Source organism: Pelobates fuscus, chromosome 5, assembly GCF_036172605.1.
Source record: "Pelobates fuscus isolate aPelFus1 chromosome 5, aPelFus1.pri, whole genome shotgun sequence".
Classification (NCBI taxonomy): Eukaryota; Metazoa; Chordata; class Amphibia; order Anura; family Pelobatidae; genus Pelobates; species Pelobates fuscus.
The window spans coordinates 223,804,761-223,825,704 of NC_086321.1; the positions used below are offsets into that span (position 1 = coordinate 223,804,761).

At 46.3% G+C, this 20,944-nt stretch overlaps 1 protein-coding gene across 3 annotated transcripts in view; it reads right to left on the bottom strand.

The window, feature by feature from the left end:
* TJP2 (tight junction protein 2) overlaps nt 1-20,944 on the bottom strand; it is a 124,321-nt gene that overhangs the window by 40,284 nt on the left and 63,093 nt on the right. For all 3 annotated transcript variants that reach the window (XM_063455061.1, XM_063455059.1, XM_063455060.1), the window contains 3 exons: nt 17,213-17,266; nt 4,194-4,318; nt 2,279-2,381 (listed from right to left, as the gene is read on the bottom strand). In XM_063455061.1, coding sequence (XP_063311131.1) covers nt 2,279-2,381; nt 4,194-4,318; nt 17,213-17,257 — 273 coding nt within the window. In that variant the 5' untranslated portion in view covers nt 17,258-17,266. The remainder of the gene's footprint in view (nt 1-2,278; nt 2,382-4,193; nt 4,319-17,212; nt 17,267-20,944) is intronic.

The window sequence follows — 20,944 nt, forward strand, 5'->3', positions numbered from 1 at the left end:
ACCGTATTCCAACTGGACGAATAGTGGAAGTTACCAATGGTATTAGGGAGACGGAGCTAGGTACCAACACGAGCGGATGCAGGTCCGCGGAGCTCTGTGCTGGCGAGCTACAATTGCCCAAATAACGGTGGATCCGGGGACACCCCAACCCACTGCAAAGCCTACAGGTGCTTACTACAAGATGGAATAGAGAAATAAAAAGCCGCCACTGGATCGCCCCAGGTTTACCACCGATATCGGGATTTGCTGAGGAGACTGCATGGTGAGAGCGGGCCCAATATGGTGGCGGTCCTCGATTTTTCAGACTCAGGAGACTCACTTCTCCACAGCATGGAAGATCTGGGCTATAAGGGCCCCTCCAAACCTTCTCCAATGAAAGAAGCCACCTCTCCTCCTGTCACAACTGCAATTCTCACCAGTCTGCTGGCAGATCTCAAGCAATCACTCACGGGTGAAGGAAGATGTCCAGGAGTTCACTGCACGCATGGCAGCAGTGGAACAGACCACAGACACACATAGCTAACAGATATCAGAGCTGCAGAAACAGGTGAAGGACCTTACCTCAGCCCAAGTTCTCCTAAACCACCAACTGTCAGCATAGGAAGATCGGAGAAGGTGGAAACACTTCAATATCAGGGGCATATCAGAAAGCAGAAATGCCTAATTTCATATGCAGGCTGTTTGCAGCTTTACTACCCCCTAAACAAGCAAAGGGCATAACACTCAACTGCATGTTCCGTCTGCCCAAACCTCAGCTGAACTCAGCAACTGCTTTCAGCGTTTTACTGGTACAATTCCAGAACGGCGAGATAAAGCTACTTTCCTGAACGCAACTTGAGAGAAGACACCATACAGTTTCGAAGAGATGGATCTTACTTTCTTCCCTGATCAATCCCGTACCAACCAGCAGTGGAGAAAGACTCTCTGGCTCTCGCATCTATCTTAACCACCAACGGCCTAAAGTACAGATGGGGATTTCCTCGCTACCTTACTATACAGCACCAGAACACGGAGTACAGATCAGATGCCTCCGAAATGGACGCTATCCTGTCTAAACTGGGCTTCGGCATCAGCCACCAGGCCACTGCTATCTGGGATATTGCTAAAATTGTTCCTTTTGTTCCTGCGGCCCATGGCGCAACGAATACATGACGCTGTTTTGTTTGTTTTTATACGCATGCCCAATGTTTTATGTTAATTTTTATGTTGGCATTTTCACAGATGTTTTAACTTCCCTACACCTGGTAAAGGTCACATTTCTTGGGACAGCCTAAGCCAAGACCGGGAGAACCCTGGCTATTGTAGCTTCATTTAACACTTTTCAAACTGCATTAACCAATCACGTGGAGCTGTTAATCCTAACATGTTTTCCCTTCGAATGCAATATCATTCTCTTTCCAAATCTACCCTAACCTCTAATCTGTCACATCAAATGTTCTATTATCTTAAATGTTTGCATACAACATACAAAAAATCCACAGTCTGACCAATTACTTTCATTATGATGTTCTTACGATAAACACCTCATTGTATTCTCTTAATTTTGCTTACCACTGTAATCTTATTTGTCTGACTGTGGAACAAATAAAGAATAAAAAAAAAATAAAAAATAGTGGTTACACACACGGCTTGTGTATTATATCTGTGGAATGCCAATCATGTATTCTTACATTTTGCTGAAATTAACAGAGGGGTATGAGGTGACCTCTAGCCTACATTGATATTGTAAGTTTGGTCAGTCAAGTCCAACAATCTTGTTTTCAGTTTTAATATATTTGATTTGTACATGATCAAAGGTATTCCGGTGTATTTTAAAGTACATATTGGGCATTGTTTAAGGAGTTTATTATTAACAAAATCTGGAGGTCTTGATAGTCACTATAAAATTATATATTTGATTGAAAATAATGTTTATTACTATTTAATACACTTTTACATGGTGAGCAATGTTCTTTAAAAATTAAACATAAAAAGTATTTATACAAAGTTATCTATGCTTTGCACAGACTACAACTACATATGTGCTCATGATATTATCAAACCGAGATGACTAGCCAGCATCCCTTTTTTCGGACAGGTACAACCAACCAAAGACTCTCATGGTTTAAAAGTACTATGAAACAATGGAACAAAACTAAAGTCTGTTGTGCCCTCCCAGCCCCCATACATATCTAGAGTAAAAAGGGGCAAGATAGTTCAGTAATATATATATATATAGAAGCTGAGTGTTGAGCACTTTCAGTTTATGTTCCAACAATGTAAACAAAAGTATACTCACAATGACAGCTGTTTTTCCACATTTCTTTAATTGTTGCACAGCAAACGAATGGAGCACATTATCCATGGGTTTTCCATTAACCATAACTACTCTGTCATTTTCTCTGCAAATACAAAAGGAAAATAAAAACGTTGCAAACTTTCTAAAAAAACAATAATAAACAACCGGTGAGAAAGCTCTTCAACTAAAGTTGTCCTATTTATAGTTAAATCCTCCCTTTCAAAATATTGTAAAGATCTACGGAATCTGTTGGTGCTATATAAACGGCATTATTAATAATAATAATAATGTAAGAACATAATAAAGAGTGTGAGTTAAGGATTGCAGAACTTTAACCCCTTAAGCATGGAGGCAATTGTCAAGGTTCTGAAACAGAACAAAACCTAAAATTTGAGCTATATGGCTATACGATGTCTGTCTGGAAAGTATCCATCCATGTAATATGAAGAATAGAGACATTTATTGAAGTAGATATAAGATTCAAGAGACGCCTCAGGCCCCTTCAAAGTAGGCACCTTGGGACCTCCTAGCATCTCTTAAAATCAATCTGCAAAATCCTTTGTTGGAATCGCCATCAGCTGCCTCATCATAATTACTGGAACCTTATCGACGGTCTGAAATCTCTTCCCTTTCAAAGGTGATTCTAGTTTTTGGAAAAGTCAGAAATAGCAGCGCGACTCTCTTTGAAGCATTTGTGCCACACTTTTATTTGCGCTACACTCACTGCGTCGTCCCTGAAAGCCTTCGAATCATCCAACAAGTTTTTGCACAGGAATGTATAAGCTTAACACAAAATTTTATGCAGATTCGTTGCTCTACCCGCTCAGTCATTTTGAATGCAACGGACACACAGTACACATGGTGCTTGACAATGAAGTAAATTGAGTACATACATTGTTTATGCATGCGCATTACAGTTCACTCTCCTTGGCTGCCAGATGACATCAATGTCGTGCAAACCGTTCTCATTATATTAACAATGGCTGGACTTTTTCCAGACAGACCTTATAAGTCTGTTCAACCATAACTTACCTATTCCATATTAAGTACACCAATACTTAGTATATATCATATTGTTCAGGAAAAATAGGGCTTTCATTTTACATCAAATATGTATATATGAATAAAATCTAAAAAAAAAAGTGGGATAAATATATATATATTTCTAAGTGTAAAATATATGAGATTTATATATAATAATCTTTTTTTTTTTTTTTTTATTATATATTGGGGGTTCTGCCTGACAATCCAGGCAGTCTCTCTGCAGCCTTCCCTAGCAAACATGCCAATCCGAGACATGTGATCATGGTGTTATTATGATCACATGACTGCAGGGGGACTGTCTCAGTTGACTGCCAAAGAAAGGGAGGTCCTCCACTTGTGATCGATGAGGAGTTTAAGTATTTGGGCTGGAGGGAGGTCCTATATGATGGGGGTGTGCGATGAATGCCCTAACGTCGGGAAATTGTTAAACCAACTTCATATATGCCATCCATACTCACAGATGGCACTAAGAATGAGATGTCTATATGAGTTTTATAATTACAATTTAAAAAAAGCAAACCTTTTCAGAGAACACTGCCTTTTGTTCATAGAAAAAGAAATTAGGAGAATAAAAATGCTCTACTTTTCATAAATTAGTTTACAAATAATAAGATACAGTTCCATTCTATTAAAAAATAAATATCCAAAAATGTGCTTTAATTATATATATATATATATTTTTTATATACAGTACAGAATCGGATTAAAAAAATCCAAATCGTATTGAGAAATCTTTACTTCCATTCATATCAAATGTTGTCCTTATAGAAAAGCAGCTTAATGCATTAAACTATAATACGGTTTCAGTTATTTGTAAGCTGGTAGGTAGACTGACAGGAAGAGAAAAGGATAACAACCCCACAGTACTTACTGAAGATATCCATCAGCTGGTCCTCCAGGCAGGACATCTGAGATGACAATAGAAGGTTCACCATTGTCAAAATGTGGATTATCTTTACCCCCGGAAACTGCAATGCCAAAGCCCTTTTTGCTATCCTAGAGAACACACAAAAAAGCAAAATATTGGATTACAAAGCATTACGAGTCAAAAGCCTAATAAGGTCCTAACAGGTTCAATGTAAGATATCCAAAAGCCAGCACAACATATCCATTAAATATATACCAACCAGAAATTGAACTTTCAGCCACATCCAAAAACCATGAGGTATATTTAATGAATCCATTGTGCTGAGTAATGTATAAAGTAAATTATATACTCAACTGAATTACTTTCCACATCTAGATATTCCTGAAGATGGAGAGAGTGTGGGTGTGCATGCATCTGCTTCCAAATTTTGTAACTGCATCACACAATAAATGCAGGTGCTGCTAAATTTAAGGCGTCAGTAAAGTGGCAAATAATTTATCAATGCATGAAAAAGAAAAAGAAAAAAAATGCAGTACTAGATATACAAATATAAAAACCCAAGATCAGTGCTTGTGCAACCTTGTGCAGCCTAGGTGGGAGAAGCGTATGACACCTCAGCACCCATACGACTTAACCTATCGACTTACCTGGCTGTGGAGTGTTTCAGTGTTGCCCGGACTCCCCCTTAAGTCTATGAAGGATGTAGAATACATCAGCGTGGACCTCTTAGAGCCCAATTGTGTTGCGCAAGTTGGCTACTAAGACATGTTGTGTGGAGCCAAGTCACTGCATGGAGGATATCTTCTCTAGATTTGACAAGCTATGTGAAGCATTTTGGGCATAGATATCCCAACAAATGGCTCCGAAGATATCGGAGAAGACCAGCTTAGCTGGGGCACAGAAACAGAACCACCATTTTATCACACCCTACATGGTGGACATACCTGCCCAAGGGGAGAGCCATTAGGGAACTTACCTCTTTAAACTACCCACTACTGTGGAGAGTCAATTGACAGACTCATCGAATCCAACGACCAGCACCTTTGCCTCTACTCCCCCAGAAAAGGGACTTTACATTTTTACAGGTTGGGCATATGTGTCCGGTCTTAGTTGGGCCTGGAGCGGTTTATGGCTCTGTTCTCCAAGTCACTGGTGGTATGGGCCACTCAACAAGTTTATCAGTGCAAATTCCAAAGCTTTGCCCTATGTTGGTATAGACTGAGTAATCCCATGGGTAAGCAGCATGTTTTAGAATCTAACCTTTTAACATTTTGCAAGGTTCTTACTTTGTGTAATTAGCCCCAGGGAAATGTGTTATGTTATAATGAATGTTGCACTTTAAATATGTGTATATTTGGGCCCTGGGGTGGAGCACTTGGAGAGTGGGGAGGGCCAGTGCTACACGCCACATTTTGAAAGTTGCTTGTAACCTACAGGTGAGAAGTCCAGTTCCAGAGTTTGAATCCTGATCTAACTCACCAGAAAAGTATTGTCAATTAGCAGTGCTATTAAGTACTCCCCTGCCAAGGAAGGAGGGAGATTGTGTTTGGTTTCTGTGAGTGGAAACAGAGAGCTGAAAACCCTGAAACAGTAAGGTTGTTTATGTTTATGTTGGGAAATGGACAAGCCATCCAACCCAGTTAGCTAATTATTTTGTTTAGTTAGTGCTCAGAAGAGCAAGGCTTTTGTTTTATATATTTTTGTTACCTTTATACCTTACTGTGCATTTATTTTGGAACCTCAATAAAAGAGCAAGTCAATTTACCTCATCCAGCGTGTGAAGTGTCTCTAAAGCCTGAAAAGACCGTGTGTAACACCCCAATCCCAGGACAAGGTACCAAGGGAAAGGAGTACTTTTGTCACAGTGGGTTATAGCTTTTGTATGTATTCTAGCCAAAGTACGTTTATATCTTTTAGAATAACTCAGTTTATTGTGCATAGTGTTCTTGCAAGAAAAATAAGGTGCGCTATGACTTTAAATAACTCAATAGTGTACAATACAATAATAATTCTTAATATTATTGTTAAAAGTGCATGTGCAATGTGCAACACGTGAAGAGAAATGGGGTAGCAAGTCCACACTCACAATTTTAACGCCACTGGCGTGGATCACCCCTCAGGGCTATGCAAATATGTAAAACAAACACAAAAAGACAAAGATCATAGGGTAATATATCTTAAAAACTTCAAGTGTATGTAAGGGGAAATATTCACACTTACAAAAAATAGAGCAGTAAAAGTCTGCTCTAACTATGATGGCAGAAGTCCTCTTATCTCAGGACTCAGAGACCTTTAGTATTCAGGACAGCAGACAAATCCTTCTGAAGCACTTTATTTGAAAAGAATTTAAAAATAATTCACACAAAGTGATAAAATGTAAAATAGCTTCTAAGTCACCAGTCCAAATGATTCTCCTCGTCCAGCGGTCACGATATGTGCTGTTTGTATCCGCCGGTTAGCAGGTAGTATCACCTCGAGTCAATACTTCCGGGTTTCGGAGCGATCACGTGGTGACGTCGTGCGTGATGACGCGTTTCGCCAGGTTGGCTTCCTCAGATCACATGTTGGATCCTGCTGTCCTGTCGGTTTTATGACGATCTTTCTGGGCGTGGATTTCTTAAGAGAAAAAGTCTATTGGTTCTGGGTCACCTGATGACTCCATAATTTAAACGTCCAGTCTCTATTGTTTTAGGCATATCGCCTAAACGGCACTTTTAGGTTAAAAAATGAAGGCATATAAAAGCTAATACTAGCACTTTCACTTTTGCCTATATAGGAAATTAAAAACATTTCAATATACAAGAATATTATAAACACAAGCTAAATATAAGTAAATGTAAAATAACCACATTTATTGTTATTTTGTATATAATACCATAAAATAGAAAATGTCATACCAGATGTAGTAGCAGCTATATTGTAATATCCCACATCCTACTAAATAGAGTAAAATAGATTAAAATCATTATAGATAGAAGAAGTACAGGTAATTGAAGAGTTCAGAAACATCATAAAAGAAATCATAAAAAAATCTTTTATAAAAAGTTAATCCTTTATAAAAAATTAAAAAGATCAAATTCAATGTTAAGACCCATTGGTTCCAGGGTTCCCAATTTATGGACCCATTTCATTTCCTCTCTACCTATGTGCTGTATATGGTCACCTCCTCGCCAGGATTTTTTAACCTCTTGTATCCCTACAAAGGTTAGTCCACTCGGATCTTTATTATGATATTTTTTGAAATGTGCGGACACACTATGTAGCTCAAAACCCTTTCGTATGTTGTTAACATGTTCGTAAATCCTTTTGTGTAGCGGACGGATCGTTCTCCCTACATACTGTAATCCGCAGGGGCAAATCAGCAAATATATAATATTTTTGCTAAAACAAGTGATAAAATCCCTAACATTAAACTCGTATTTAGAATGTTTGCTTTTAAATTTATTTAGAAGGGGGGGTAAATTTAGAGGGGGGGTAAATTTATTAATTTAATAAAGACTCACAAAAACTCAAATGCATTGTAAATAAACACTGGCATCTACTAAGAAAGGATAAAGAATTAAATAATATTATTCCACAAAAACCGTTTATCACTTTTAGAGGGGCTACTAATTTAAAACAAATACTCACGTTCAATCACCCCAAAAGAGAAGTGCCAGTAACTTTTTTAAGTAATAATAAGAAAGGTTTTTACTCATGCGGGACATGTGTGGGCTGTAAATGTAGTGTAAATAGGACCCTTAAAGGAATTAATAAATTTAAAAGCAAACATTCTAAATACGAGTTTAATGTTAGGGATTTTATCACTTGTTTTAGCAAAAATATTATATATTTGCTGATTTGCCCCTGCGGATTACAGTATGTAGGGAGAACGATCCGTCCGCTACACAAAAGGATTTACGAACATGTTAACAACATACGAAAGGGTTTTGAGCTACATAGTGTGTCCGCACATTTCAAAAAATATCATAATAAAGATCCGAGTGGACTAACCTTTGTAGGGATACAAGAGGTTAAAAAATCCTGGCGAGGAGGTGACCATATACAGCACATAGGTAGAGAGGAAATGAAATGGGTCCATAAATTGGGAACCCTGGAACCAATGGGTCTTAACATTGAATTTGATCTTTTTAATTTTTTATAAAGGATTAACTTTTTATAAAAGATTTTTTTATGATTTCTTTTATGATGTTTCTGAACTCTTCAATTACCTGTACTTCTTCTATCTATAATGATTTTAATCTATTTTACTCTATTTAGTAGGATGTGGGATATTACAATATAGCTGCTACTACATCTGGTATGACATTTTCTATTTTATGGTATTATATACAAAATAACAATAAATGTGGTTATTTTACATTTACTTATATTTAGCTTGTGTTTATAATATTCTTGTATATTGAAATGTTTTTAATTTCCTATATAGGCAAAAGTGAAAGTGCTAGTATTAGCTTTTATATGCCTTCATTTTTTAACCTAAAAGTGCCGTTTAGGCGATATGCCTAAAACAATAGAGACTGGACGTTTAAATTATGGAGTCATCAGGTGACCCAGAACCAATAGACTTTTTCTCTTAAGAAATCCACGCCCAGAAAGATCGTCATAAAACCGACAGGACAGCAGGATCCAACATGTGATCTGAGGAAGCCAACCTGGCGAAACGCGTCATCACGCACGACGTCACCACGTGATCGCTCCGAAACCCGGAAGTATTGACTCGAGGTGATACTACCTGCTAACCGGCGGATACAAACAGCACATATCGTGACCGCTGGACGAGGAGAATCATTTGGACTGGTGACTTAGAAGCTATTTTACATTTTATCACTTTGTGTGAATTATTTTTAAATTCTTTTCAAATAAAGTGCTTCAGAAGGATTTGTCTGCTGTCCTGAATACTAAAGGTCTCTGAGTCCTGAGATAAGAGGACTTCTGCCATCATAGTTAGAGCAGACTTTTACTGCTCTATTTTTTGTAAGTGTGAATATTTCCCCGTACATACACTTGAAGTTTTTAAGATATATTACCCTATGATCTTTGTCTTTTTGTGTTTGTTTTACATATTTGCATAGCCCTGAGGGGTGATCCACGCCAGTGGCGTTAAAATTGTGAGTGTGGACTTGCTACCCCATTTCTCTTCACGTGTTGCACATTGCACATGCACTTTTAACAATAATATTAAGAATTATTATTGTATTGTACACTATTGAGTTATTTAAAGTCATAGCGCACCTTATTTTTCTTGCAATTGTATAGTGGTGTTTTTCTGAGCTATTTTACACTTTAAGGTGCAGCTTTTTTAAGATTGTTTCACTTGGAATAAATAAATATTTGTACTCACTATCACTAAATATATAGCGCCTACTATTTGCCTGTAGATATTTCTTTTACATAGTGTTCTTGGTAAATTAATTTAAGCTTGATTTGAAAAATATGACGCGTACTATATGTATATGCAGACAGATAATATCGGGTGTCTTATTCTGAATGTTATTCCATTTTATTACCACCTGATATCCTGCTAATTTCTAATATCTGTGAATGTCTCAATGCACAACAAACAAACAAAAATAAAAATAAATATATAAAACCCTCTTTTATTGAGGGGCAGCATTATTTATATCCTTACCTACATCAAATTGGATTGCAATTTAAAATGTTTTAATTTCTAAAATAGTGTACACAATTCATTAGGAGAGATTAAAATACAAATGTTAATATTAAATATTTGCATTCTACTTGATACAGCACTCATATAAACATAGGGAGTTAAACTCTACTACAAGGCATTACTGAACTATCACTCTTATTAAAAAAATATGTAAAATCTTTTTGAAATGAATCTAACGTGGAGTACCATGTAGTCTGAATCTCTAATAGAATATCTATCACTAGGGGCGGGGCTTAGCAGCCGAGACAGACGGTCGCACTATTCCGGAGCTCCGTGATCCAAACGAGAGAAAACGGACAAAATCCCGACAAATCGGCACCCGAACCACGGCAAAAGTCATAGACCTACACCCCAACGATATGGGTCGCAAAACCGGCAAGAAACTCCCGGGGGAAAACAACCCGGGACTGACTATAGGGGACATGTGGAGGCAGGCCCGAGGCGCAAACGAAGCAAACATGGCGGCGCTCCACGGAGGCTGCTCAGACTTCTCCGACGATCTCTCAGGTGAGGAATACCTACCGGCACACACAGCCAGATGGCCCTCACCACCGACCACTGCCTCTCCAGACTCCACTCCAGTGACAGTAGCGATTCTCAAACAAATGCTGGCTGACCACCACGATGACATACTCAAGGAAATCAGTGCACTGAGGGGGGATCTAAAAGGGGTGTCTAGCCGCCTGACTACGCTAGAGAACCGAACCGACACGAATTCCGAGGACATACGGGAGCTCAAACACGCGGTGCATGAACTGCGCTTGCAACAACGCTCTCACGACGACCGCATGGCCGACAGCGAGGATGCCAGGCGCCGAAATAACCTTAAACTCAGGGGGCTCCCAGAGAACATCACAGACGCAGGCCTTCCACAGACAATCAAACGCCTGCTCGCCTTGATCCTGCCACCGGCGCTAGCTGAGCATACACACCCAGAACACTGCTTCAGAATCCCCAAGTCACCAAAGGCCCCCACTGGGTCCACCAGAGACACCATAATGGTTCTCCGAAAAGATTACGACAAAATGGCGATACTTGATGCCCTGCGGGGCAAGACGCCTCCACAGTTTGAAGGCCGGACCCTAAACTTTTACGCAGACCTCTCCAGCGGCACCTTAGCTTGGAGACGGTCCCTCCAGCCACTCACCACCCTACTACGCCAAAAGGGCCTCAACTACCGCTGGCGACCAGCTCACACACTCACGGTCCACCAGGGCCCTGACTCACACCAGATAAGGGACTTAAGCGATGCAGCTCCACTTCTATTATCCTTGGGCCTCACCCTGGACTCCATCCAATCAAAGGCCCAGAAGAGCCAAGCATCCCCGCAACACAGCTGGGACCCATCCAAGACCATCCCGTTCATCCCGCAGGGCCTCACACCGGACCCATACGCCACCATCACCACCTGAACAGCGATGGGCGACCACAGGGACTTGCGGTCCCGAGGACAAGCACACATAGGACAGAGGACTTATACCAGTTATCCCCTTTTTACCCAGGACTTTTTCCTGGAAACCAACACCCACACATTAGGACCCTACCCAAGGTTGGCATCGATGGTGCCGGGACTTTGGGACAGAGCATCACCAAACCCGTGTCATGCTGGCTTGGTCACCAACCCTGCTGGACCCTAATCACATGGTCTCAGCACTGCATGTCTTCACGCAGTACCAAACGAACTCGTTTCTTTTCCCTTTTTCTTTTCTTAAGCTTGCCACACTTCGAAAACTGTGACCACCCACAGTCCTAAGACTCCATGCCAGATTGTTGAAAGCTAAATGTATAACCTGTCTGTTAGCATTACTTAACCAGGCCTCACATAACGAGTTCCTAATTGTTACATTTTTGGTATTCTTTCGATCTCTCCCACTTATAGGCATACTTCTGAGGACATACCTGCCTATTTAAAAGGCACCCTCTCTACTGCATTAGATGTACCCAGCAATGATGGGCATAATAGTTCAACCACTAGTTAATGCCCTGTTAGCCCCCCTTGCGCCCACATCTATCCCAGGACCCAGTGACTGCACTGCCAAAATATTGCTCACAGTTCAGTGTGCTGCTTTAAATTATTACGTACCTCTATAACCGACTAGGTAAAGGTCAAGGCATACAGAAGGTCCTGGACTGCCCTAAGGTTTCTCTTGTTAAGCGACAATATATGCATTGGCGAGGATTAACATGTATCTATACGGTTTATTATGGGGAACCTAAAGCTACGCAAGTTTAAGTTTAAGCCAGTTTAACTCCTAACCTCCTCTCAAACTAATAACTAGTCCTATTTAGTGGGACAATTAAAGCGTGTCCAAGAATTAGCGACAACGCTGCGGATATATCTTTATAGTTAACAACACGTACACCACACCTTAACCATAAAAGCGTCCATCTACATCTATAACTACGCAACTCTATTTACCTATAATAGAATTCATGTGGTCAGACGTTATTATATAGCTTATTGTTTTTATAGCCGGAGGACGATAGAACCAATGTTGTCGGACGCTATTGTATAACCTCTTGTTCAGAATGCACCAACCATGGTAAGAATAATGCACAGACCTGCCATGTTTTAATATTACTCAAATTAACGCTCCAGCATGTAACCTAATTCTAACACTGACTTAAACAAACTCACTGTTAGCGATGTTTAGCCTGTTTGACGTGACTCACATGATCGTTGTATTAGATGGCTTCTTAACACATCCTACTCAATGTACGCTTCTGACCAGCGCCATATTAATATAAAAAATGAGGCAAGTCTTCTTCGGAACTGTAGATAGCATTGTTTCAGCTGTATTAACCCTTATCTTTTGTGGAATACCTCTGCATTTCCTATTATTTATTCTGTACCCCTCATATACGCCTCAATAAAATAAAGATTGACAAAGAATATCTATCACTAAAAGTATGCAATACAATGTGGCTCAAACATCACTAGAGCAGTAAGCAAAATCACTAGAATGTCAAAAAGATCTTAGATATATAACAGAGGCGGCTCTAGACTTTATGAGGCCTTAGGCGAAACGCAAACATGAGGCCCCACTAACAAAAAAAAAGTGTCACATATACACATTGATGCACTGTCTACCTGTGTATGTGCCTGAGAGTGTGTCTGACAAAGAGTATCCTTGTGTGTGTGAATGTATGTCTCTGAACATGTTTGCGTTTTTGTCTGAGACCCTATGTGTATGGGGTAGCTGCTTGAAGTGTGTTGTGTGTATGGGGGCGGGGGGGAGAGGCGGGTGATGGTGAGAGGGGGGTGATGGTGTGGGGGTGATGGTGAGAGGGGGGTTGATGGTGAGAGGGAGAGGGAGAGGGGGGGTGAGAGGGAGAGGGAGAGGGGGGGTGATGGTGAGAGGGAGAGGGGGGGTGATGGTGAGAGGGAGAGGGGGGGTGATGGTGAGAGGGAGAGGGGGGGTGATGGTGAGAGGGAGAGGGGGGGTGATGGTGAGAGGGAGAGGGGGGGTGATGGTGAGAGGGAGAGGGGGGGTGATGGTGAGAGGGAGAGGGGGGGTGATGGTGAGAGGGAGAGGGGGGGTGATGGTGAGAGGGAGAGGGGGGGTGATGGTGAGAGGGAGAGGGGGGGTGATGGTGAGAGGGAGAGGGGGGGTGATGGTGAGAGGGAGAGGGGGGGTGATGGTGAGAGGGAGAGGGGGGGTGATGGTGAGAGGGAGAGGGGGGGTGATGGTGAGAGGGAGAGGGGGGGTGATGGTGAGAGGGAGAGGGGGGGTGATGGTGAGAGGGAGAGGGGGGGGTGAGAGGGGGTGATGGTGAGAGGGAGAGGGGGGGTGATGGTGAGAGGGAGAGGGGGGGTGAGAGGGAGAGGGGGGGTGAGAGGGAGAGGGGGGGTGAGAGGGAGAGGGGGGGTGAGAGGGAGAGGGGGGGTGAGAGGGAGAGGGGGGGTGAGAGGGAGAGGGGGAGTGATGGCGAGAGGGCGAGAGGGAGTGATGGCGAGAGGGAGAGGGGGGGTGATGGCGAGAGGGAGAGGGGGGGTGATGGCGAGAGGGAGAGGGGGGGTGATGGCGAGAGGGAGAGGGGGGGTGATGGCGAGAGGGAGAGGGGGGTGATGGCGAGAGGGAGAGGGGGGTGATGGCGAGAGGGAGAGGGGGGTGATGGCGAGAGGGGGGGTGATGGCGAGAGGGGGGGTGATGGCGAGAGGGGGGGTGATGGCGAGAGGGGGGGGTGATGGCGAGAGGGGGGGGGTGATGGCGAGAGGGGGGGGGGTGATGGCGAGAGGGGGGGGGTGATGGCGAGAGGGGGGGGTGATGGCGAGAGGGGGGGGTGATGGCGAGAGGGGGGGGTGATGGCGAGAGGGGGGGGTGATGGCGAGAGGGGGGGGTGATGGCGAGAGGGGGGGGGTGATGGCGAGAGGGGGGGGGTGATGGCGAGAGGGGGGGGGTGATGGCGAGAGGGGGGGGGTGATGGCGAGAGGGGGGGGGTGATGGCGAGAGGGGGGGGTGATGGCGAGAGGGGGGGGTGATGGCGAGAGGGGGGGGGTGATGGCGAGAGGGGGGGGGTGATGGCGAGAGGGGGGGGGTGATGGCGAGAGGGGGGGGGGTGATGGCGAGAGGGGGGGGTGATGGCGAGAGGGGGGGGTGATGGCGAGAGGGGGGGGTGATGGCGAGAGGGGGGGGTGATGGCGAGAGGGGGGGGTGATGGCGAGAGGGGGGGGTGATGGCGAGAGGGGGGGGTGATGGCGAGAGGGGGGGGTGATGGCGAGAGGGGGGGGTGATGGCGAGAGGGGGGGGTGATGGCGAGAGGGGGGGTGATGGCGAGAGGGGGGGTGATGGCGAGAGGGGGGGTGATGGCGAGAGGGGGGGTGATGGCGAGAGGGGGGGTGATGGCGAGAGGGGGGGTGATGGCGAGAGGGGGGGTGATGGCGAGAGGGGGGGTGATGGCGAGAGGGGGGGTGATGGCGAGAGGGGGGGTGATGGCGAGAGGGGGGGTGATGGCGAGAGGGGGGGTGATGGCGAGAGGGGGGGTGATGGCGAGAGGGGGGGTGATGGCGAGAGGGGGGGTGATGGCGAGAGGGGGGGTGATGGCGAGAGGGGGGGTGATGGCGAGAGGGGGGGTGATGGCGAGAGGGGGGGTGATGGCGAGAGGGGGGGTGATGGCGAGAGGGGGGGTGATGGCGAGAGGGGGGGTGATGGCGAGAGGGGGGGTGATGGCGAGAGGGGGGGTGATGGCGAGAGGGGGGGTGATGGCGAGAGGGGGGGTGATGGCGAGAGGGGGGGTGATGGCGAGAGGGGGGGTGATGGCGAGAGGGGGGGTGATGGCGAGAGGGGGGGTGATGGCGAGAGGGGGGGTGATGGCGAGAGGGGGGGTGATGGCGAGAGGGGGGGTGATGGCGAGAGGGGGGTGATGGCGAGAGGGGGGTGATGGCGAGAGGGGGGTGATGGCGAGAGGGGGGTGATGGCGAGAGGGGGGTGATGGCGAGAGGGGGGTGATGGCGAGAGGGGGGTGATGGTGAGGGGGGGTGATGGTGAGGGGGGGTGATGGTGAGGGGGGTGATGGTGAGGGGGGTGATGGTGAGGGGGGGTGATGGTGAGAGGGAGGGGGTGATGGTGAGAGGGAGGGGGTGATGGTGAGAGGGAGGGGGTGATGGTGAGAGGGAGGGGGTGATGGTGAGAGGGAGGGGGGGTGATGGTGAGAGGGAGGGGGGGGTGATGGAGGGAGGGGGGGTGATGGTGAGAGGGAGAGGGGGGATAATGTGAGAGTGAGAGGGGGGTGAGGCTGAGGGTGGTGGGGGGGTGATGCTGAGGGTGGTGGTGGGGGGTGATGCTGAGGGTGGTGGGGGGTGTGATGCTGAGGGTGGTGGGGGGTGTGATGCTGAGGGTGGTGGGGGGTGTGATGCTGAGGGTGGTGGGGGGTGATGCTGAGGGTGGTGGGTGGTGAGGGGTGTGATGCTGAGGGTGGTGAGGGGTGTGATGCTGAGGGTGGTGAGGGGTGTGATGCTGAGGGTGGTGGGTGGTGAGGCTGAGGGTGGTGGGGGTGATGGTGAGGGTGGTGGGGGTGATGAGGCTGAGGGTGGTGGGGGTGAGCCTGGTGGGGGGAGGTGATGCTGAGGGTGGTGGGGGGTGATGCTGAGGGTGGTGGGGGTGATGCTGAGGGTGGTGGGGGGGGTGATGCTGAGGGTGGTGGGGTGATGGTGAGGGGGGTGATGGTGAGGCTGAGGGGGGTGAGGCTGAGGGGGATGATGCTGAGGGGGGGGGTGGGGGGCGAGGGGTGGTGGGGGGTGATGGTGAGGGTGGTGGGGGCTAGGGGTGGTGAGGCTGAGGGTGGTGGGGGTGAGGCTGAGGGGGACTGGGGGTGAGACTGAGGGGGGTGATGCTGAGGGTGGTGGGGGGTGATGGTGGTGGGGGCTAGGGGTGGTGAGGCTGAGGGTGGTGGGGGTGATGGTGGTGGGGTGGTGAGGCTGAGGGTGGTGGTGGGGGGATGGTGAGGCTGGGGGTAAGGCTGAGTGTGGTGATGGTGACTGGTGGGGGCTAGGGGTGGTGAGGCTGAGGGTGGTGGGGGTGAGGCTGAGGGGGACTGGGGGTGAGGCTGAGGGTGGTGGGGGTAGTGGTGAGGGTGGTGGGGGCTAGGGGTGGTGGGGGTGATGGTGAGGGTGGTGGGGGCTAGGGATGGTGAGGCTGAGGGTGGTGGGGGATGAGGCTGAGGGGGGCTGGGGGTGAGACTGAGGGGGGTGATGCTGAGGGTGGTGGGGAGTGATGGTGGTGGGGGCTAGGGGTGGTGAGGCTGAGGGTGGTGGGGGTGATGGTGGTGGGGTGGTGAGGCTGAGGGTGGTGGTGGGGGGATGGTGAGGCTGGGGGTAAGGCTGAGTGTGGTGATGGTGACTGGGGGGGTGAGGCTGAGTGTGTTGGGGGGTGATGGGGAGGGAGAGCCTACCTTGATTTCCCTGGTGGTCCAGTGGGCTCCCTGGTGGTCCGGTGGCCACTGCTCTCGGTCTGCAGAGCTGCAGACCGAGTAGTCTCGCGAGATTTCAGAGCGTTGCCGTGGTAACCCGCGACAACGCTCTGATTGGCCAATTCTCGCGAGTCACATGGTCTGCAGCTCTGCACACTGCGGAGCTGCAGACCAGTGTCTGCGATGGTGGCCGGGCAGCCAGGAGGGGCCTCGCACCCGGCGGCATACCGGGCAAGCCGCCGGGCCCCCCCCTGGTGTCAGGTCCTCGGTCACTGACCGAGGACCTGACACACTCTGCCAACAGGCGGTTTAGGCGGCCGCGAGGCCCCCGCCAGCGCGAGGCCTTAGGCGGCCGCCTAAACCGCCTAATTAGAGAGCCGCCTCTGATATATAAATACCATATGCTACATATAGCTGCACTGCTTTAATTGGTACTCACCTTTTGCAAGGTCACTGTATACTGCTCCCATATGACATCTTCCATGCTGGTGGCCTGTTTGAAAGCAAAGAGGAAATATTACATACAGTACACCAAGCAGGTCAAACTCAAAGGTTAACACGGGCCAAATAAACAAACAAGGTTTAAGTTCAGATGGGCCGCAAAACAAAAACTTCAGTTTTCATAGAAACATAGGTTTATTTAGGAAAGAACAGTATAAAAAAAAGATGCCTGACACTGGCTGTCCTCACACTTGTAGGGCTTCAAATTAAACAAAAGAGCAGATTTATTTTAAGGAGACGTGCATTTGCATATAACTAATGTTTCAGTCCAACTACCTTGACATATTAGGAAAATGTTTGGTAATGGGACTGAAATGGTGAATGTATGCTCTTGCACAGCTTCTTGAGAGCCACGCTTTGTTTCTGCACTCAGCAGCACTAGGGTCGAGGTGTAGCGTTAGGTAGTCTCCTGGGACTGGGATGACCCCCACCGGTCCGGGGAGTAGAAAGTGGGGGGGGCGGACAGCAGCAGTCAGCTTTATTCGGCAGGAATTAGCACTGGTAGCGCGTCCGTCTCTCCAGCGCCGATACCACTAGAGGGCCGAAAAAGCAGCTCATAGGCTGTTCGGACCGAAAAGGTTCTGTGTCTGGTATCAGTGGATTCAGCATTAGAGTTTTCTGCTTTAAAAACTGCAGACTGGCTGGATTATCAAGCTAGGCACAGGAGCTCCCTTAGCACACGTCCTCCCAGCTATCCAGTCAGGCTCCTCCCCCCTATCTTGTTGATTTTGAAGTCCTAGGAGTGGTTTTTCACTTTAGCGAAGATCAAACTTGATGATCTCAACCAACCCAATGCTTTCTTACGCTATTGTGCATGTGTGGGAAAATGCTTTGTGGCTGATCAGCATCTTCATGTGGAGAGTTCAGCGCCTCCATGCAGACCCAATCTAATACACTGGCCACTTCCCCCTCATTCTAATACACTGCCCATAAATCCAATACACTGCCCCCTCCCTCTACTCTAATACACTGCCTCCTCCACCCAATCTAATACACTGTCCCTTAATCTAATACACTTCCTCCCTCCACTCTAATTGAATACACTGCCCCCGCTCCCAGCACTCTAATACACTGTCCTCCCTTGCCCCAATTTAATACACTGCCCCCCTCCCCAGTGGTGTATTTTGAAAGGGTGCTGCCCTAGGCATGACATATCTCGGGCACCCCCTAATTTAAATTTACCCGCCCCTTCCTGCCAAGGCCACACCTCTTCCTGTTAACTATCACATTTTGACAAACAGACACACACACACACTCAGATACACTGACAAACACACATACACTCACTGATTTGACACAATCCGACAGACACACACAATCATACAGACACACATAAGCACTGACAGATGTGCCCACTTACTGACATACACGCACACACACTGACAGACACACACTGACAGTCACACACAAACACACACACACTGACAGTCACACACACACACACACACACTGACAGTCACACACACACTTTCCCCCAACACTCACAATTATTATTTTTTTTTAAATTGAAATCCACCCAGCCTCCCTACTTTTGGGTGGATTTTTCACCAGGGGTCCAGTGGGTCTGCTGGGCAGGAAGGCGGGAAGGCCATAAAACAAGGCAAACAAGGCATTAGCCTGGACATGTGGGGACGGCCCCATAGAAAGTGCCGCCCAAGGCAAATGCCCTGTTTGCCTCGCGGTGAATACAGTCCTTCCCCTCCCTCCCCCAAATTAATACACTGCCCTCCCTCCAATTTAACACACTAACCCCCTCCCACCACTCTAATACACTGCCCCCCTCGCCCCCCAATTTAACACACTGCATCCCCTCCCCAATTTAACAAACTACACAGGAAGGTCCTCCAAGCCCCTATTTCCCTACCTTAAGATGAGCCACCCGTCCTCCAGTCCCAGCCCTGCTCAAGCAGGGACGACGTTCCTCTGGCACTGCGAGCAGGAGGGAAGGGGGAGTGGCTGGCTTGCAGACAGACCGACACTCTGCTCTCTTGCGGCTGCAGGAGCACACGATCGGCCGTGGGAGGTAAGTCAATATCTTTCCTGTCTTGCGTCTGGTTGCAGCCACAGCACAAAGTGGCCCCAAGGCAGGTGGGCCGCAAATATATTAATTGTGGCCTGCAAGTTTGACATGCTTGCATGTACACAACGACTCTATGTAGTTCCTTTTAGTTGCTGTCATCATAATATTTGTGTTTGTTCCAGATTACGGTGCACACACTGTTTATGCAAAGGACTCACTAGTTTTGATATTTCTTTTCCCTTCAAAAATGAAAAATAAAAAAAGCCAACACATAAAAGTTTAAAGGACACTCAAAGCACCATTACCACTGTTAAACGCTCTCAGCGCCATTGAATTGATAAAGACCCTAGTCAACACTTGTACATATCGCTCAGTCCGTAAATAGTGCTACCACTGTGCTTCAAATGTCCTAAAGCTGACTTAGGGATCAGAAATGAGGAGGGCCCTTTCATTCTGGTCCTGATAGGTGTTCTAAGCCCACCAAGTGTCACTTAGCTGTTCTGCGGCCCTTTCTCCCCATACTGCCAAAGTCTACTTGGCACAAAGTTTTTCCTAATTGACAGGGCTGTATTACTACACGTGATTATTACAAATTTTTAAAAAGGAAAAAGTTAGTTATCGGATTAGTCTAATACTGGTTGGATACCCACGTTAGCGATGTAAATATTTAGAATTATGTACATGCCATGAATACAGAGATTGTGCCTAATGAGAATGACAGATCAGCAGGTTTTGGATATGACAGGTGATAAATTCAGTTCAGTTCTGTTTCAGTTATGAAACAGATACATAGGGAAACAGACTAACTCTCTAGAGACACTGCAGATGGATAGGGATGCTGGATAAATACAGCAGAAATTTAGCAGTTTCGGTTCCTGTCTCCTTGCTACCAGTCCTGCCATTTAATGGTGAACAAAGAGGTCAAGCAATTTACTTCACATAAATGTTAACTAGGCAGAGTGAATTTAGATAACCACTTAACTTCTGCAAAACTCACTTCCTCTAACCAATAAGTTATATTATATTATTACAATAATAAAAGTATACCTAATCAGTCTGTATACAATCAAACAAGCTACATACGACCAATAAAAGTACACTGGAACTAGAATACCTTACAATGATCACAATCTGCAGTGACAGAACACTGAAAATATAGGGAAATAGCGTCAAGAGGAAGGGAGTGAAAAATACATGACTGTTAAAAGGTGGGAGCATGCCCGAGAGAGATTGGAGACACCCAATAAAGGGTCATTCTAAGCACCAAAACCATTTGGTGCCTAGATAATGCTGTTGTATTCTCACTGCTAAATTCTCTGCCATTTTTACAACCCTGGTCATAGCTTTCCTGGCTATTCATACAGTCTTCCTACACATTTCCTGAAAATATATATTAATCAGAACCTTATCTTAAAAGCAGTGATTGCAGAATGTTTCTTTTAAGACATGCATGGGTCTTGGAGGTTCTGAGCATCCCACCTTCAGAGCTCTGAAGCAGCCTATGGGCAATATACATTGCCCCCTGCCAGCAGGTTTGGATTAAGACCCCATTGGGTCTAGTGCTGACATTTACAATATGCCTAATTACACAATCTTATCGACAGAAAACACTACCTCCCAAGCATCATGCATCTGGTGCTGAAGGGAAAC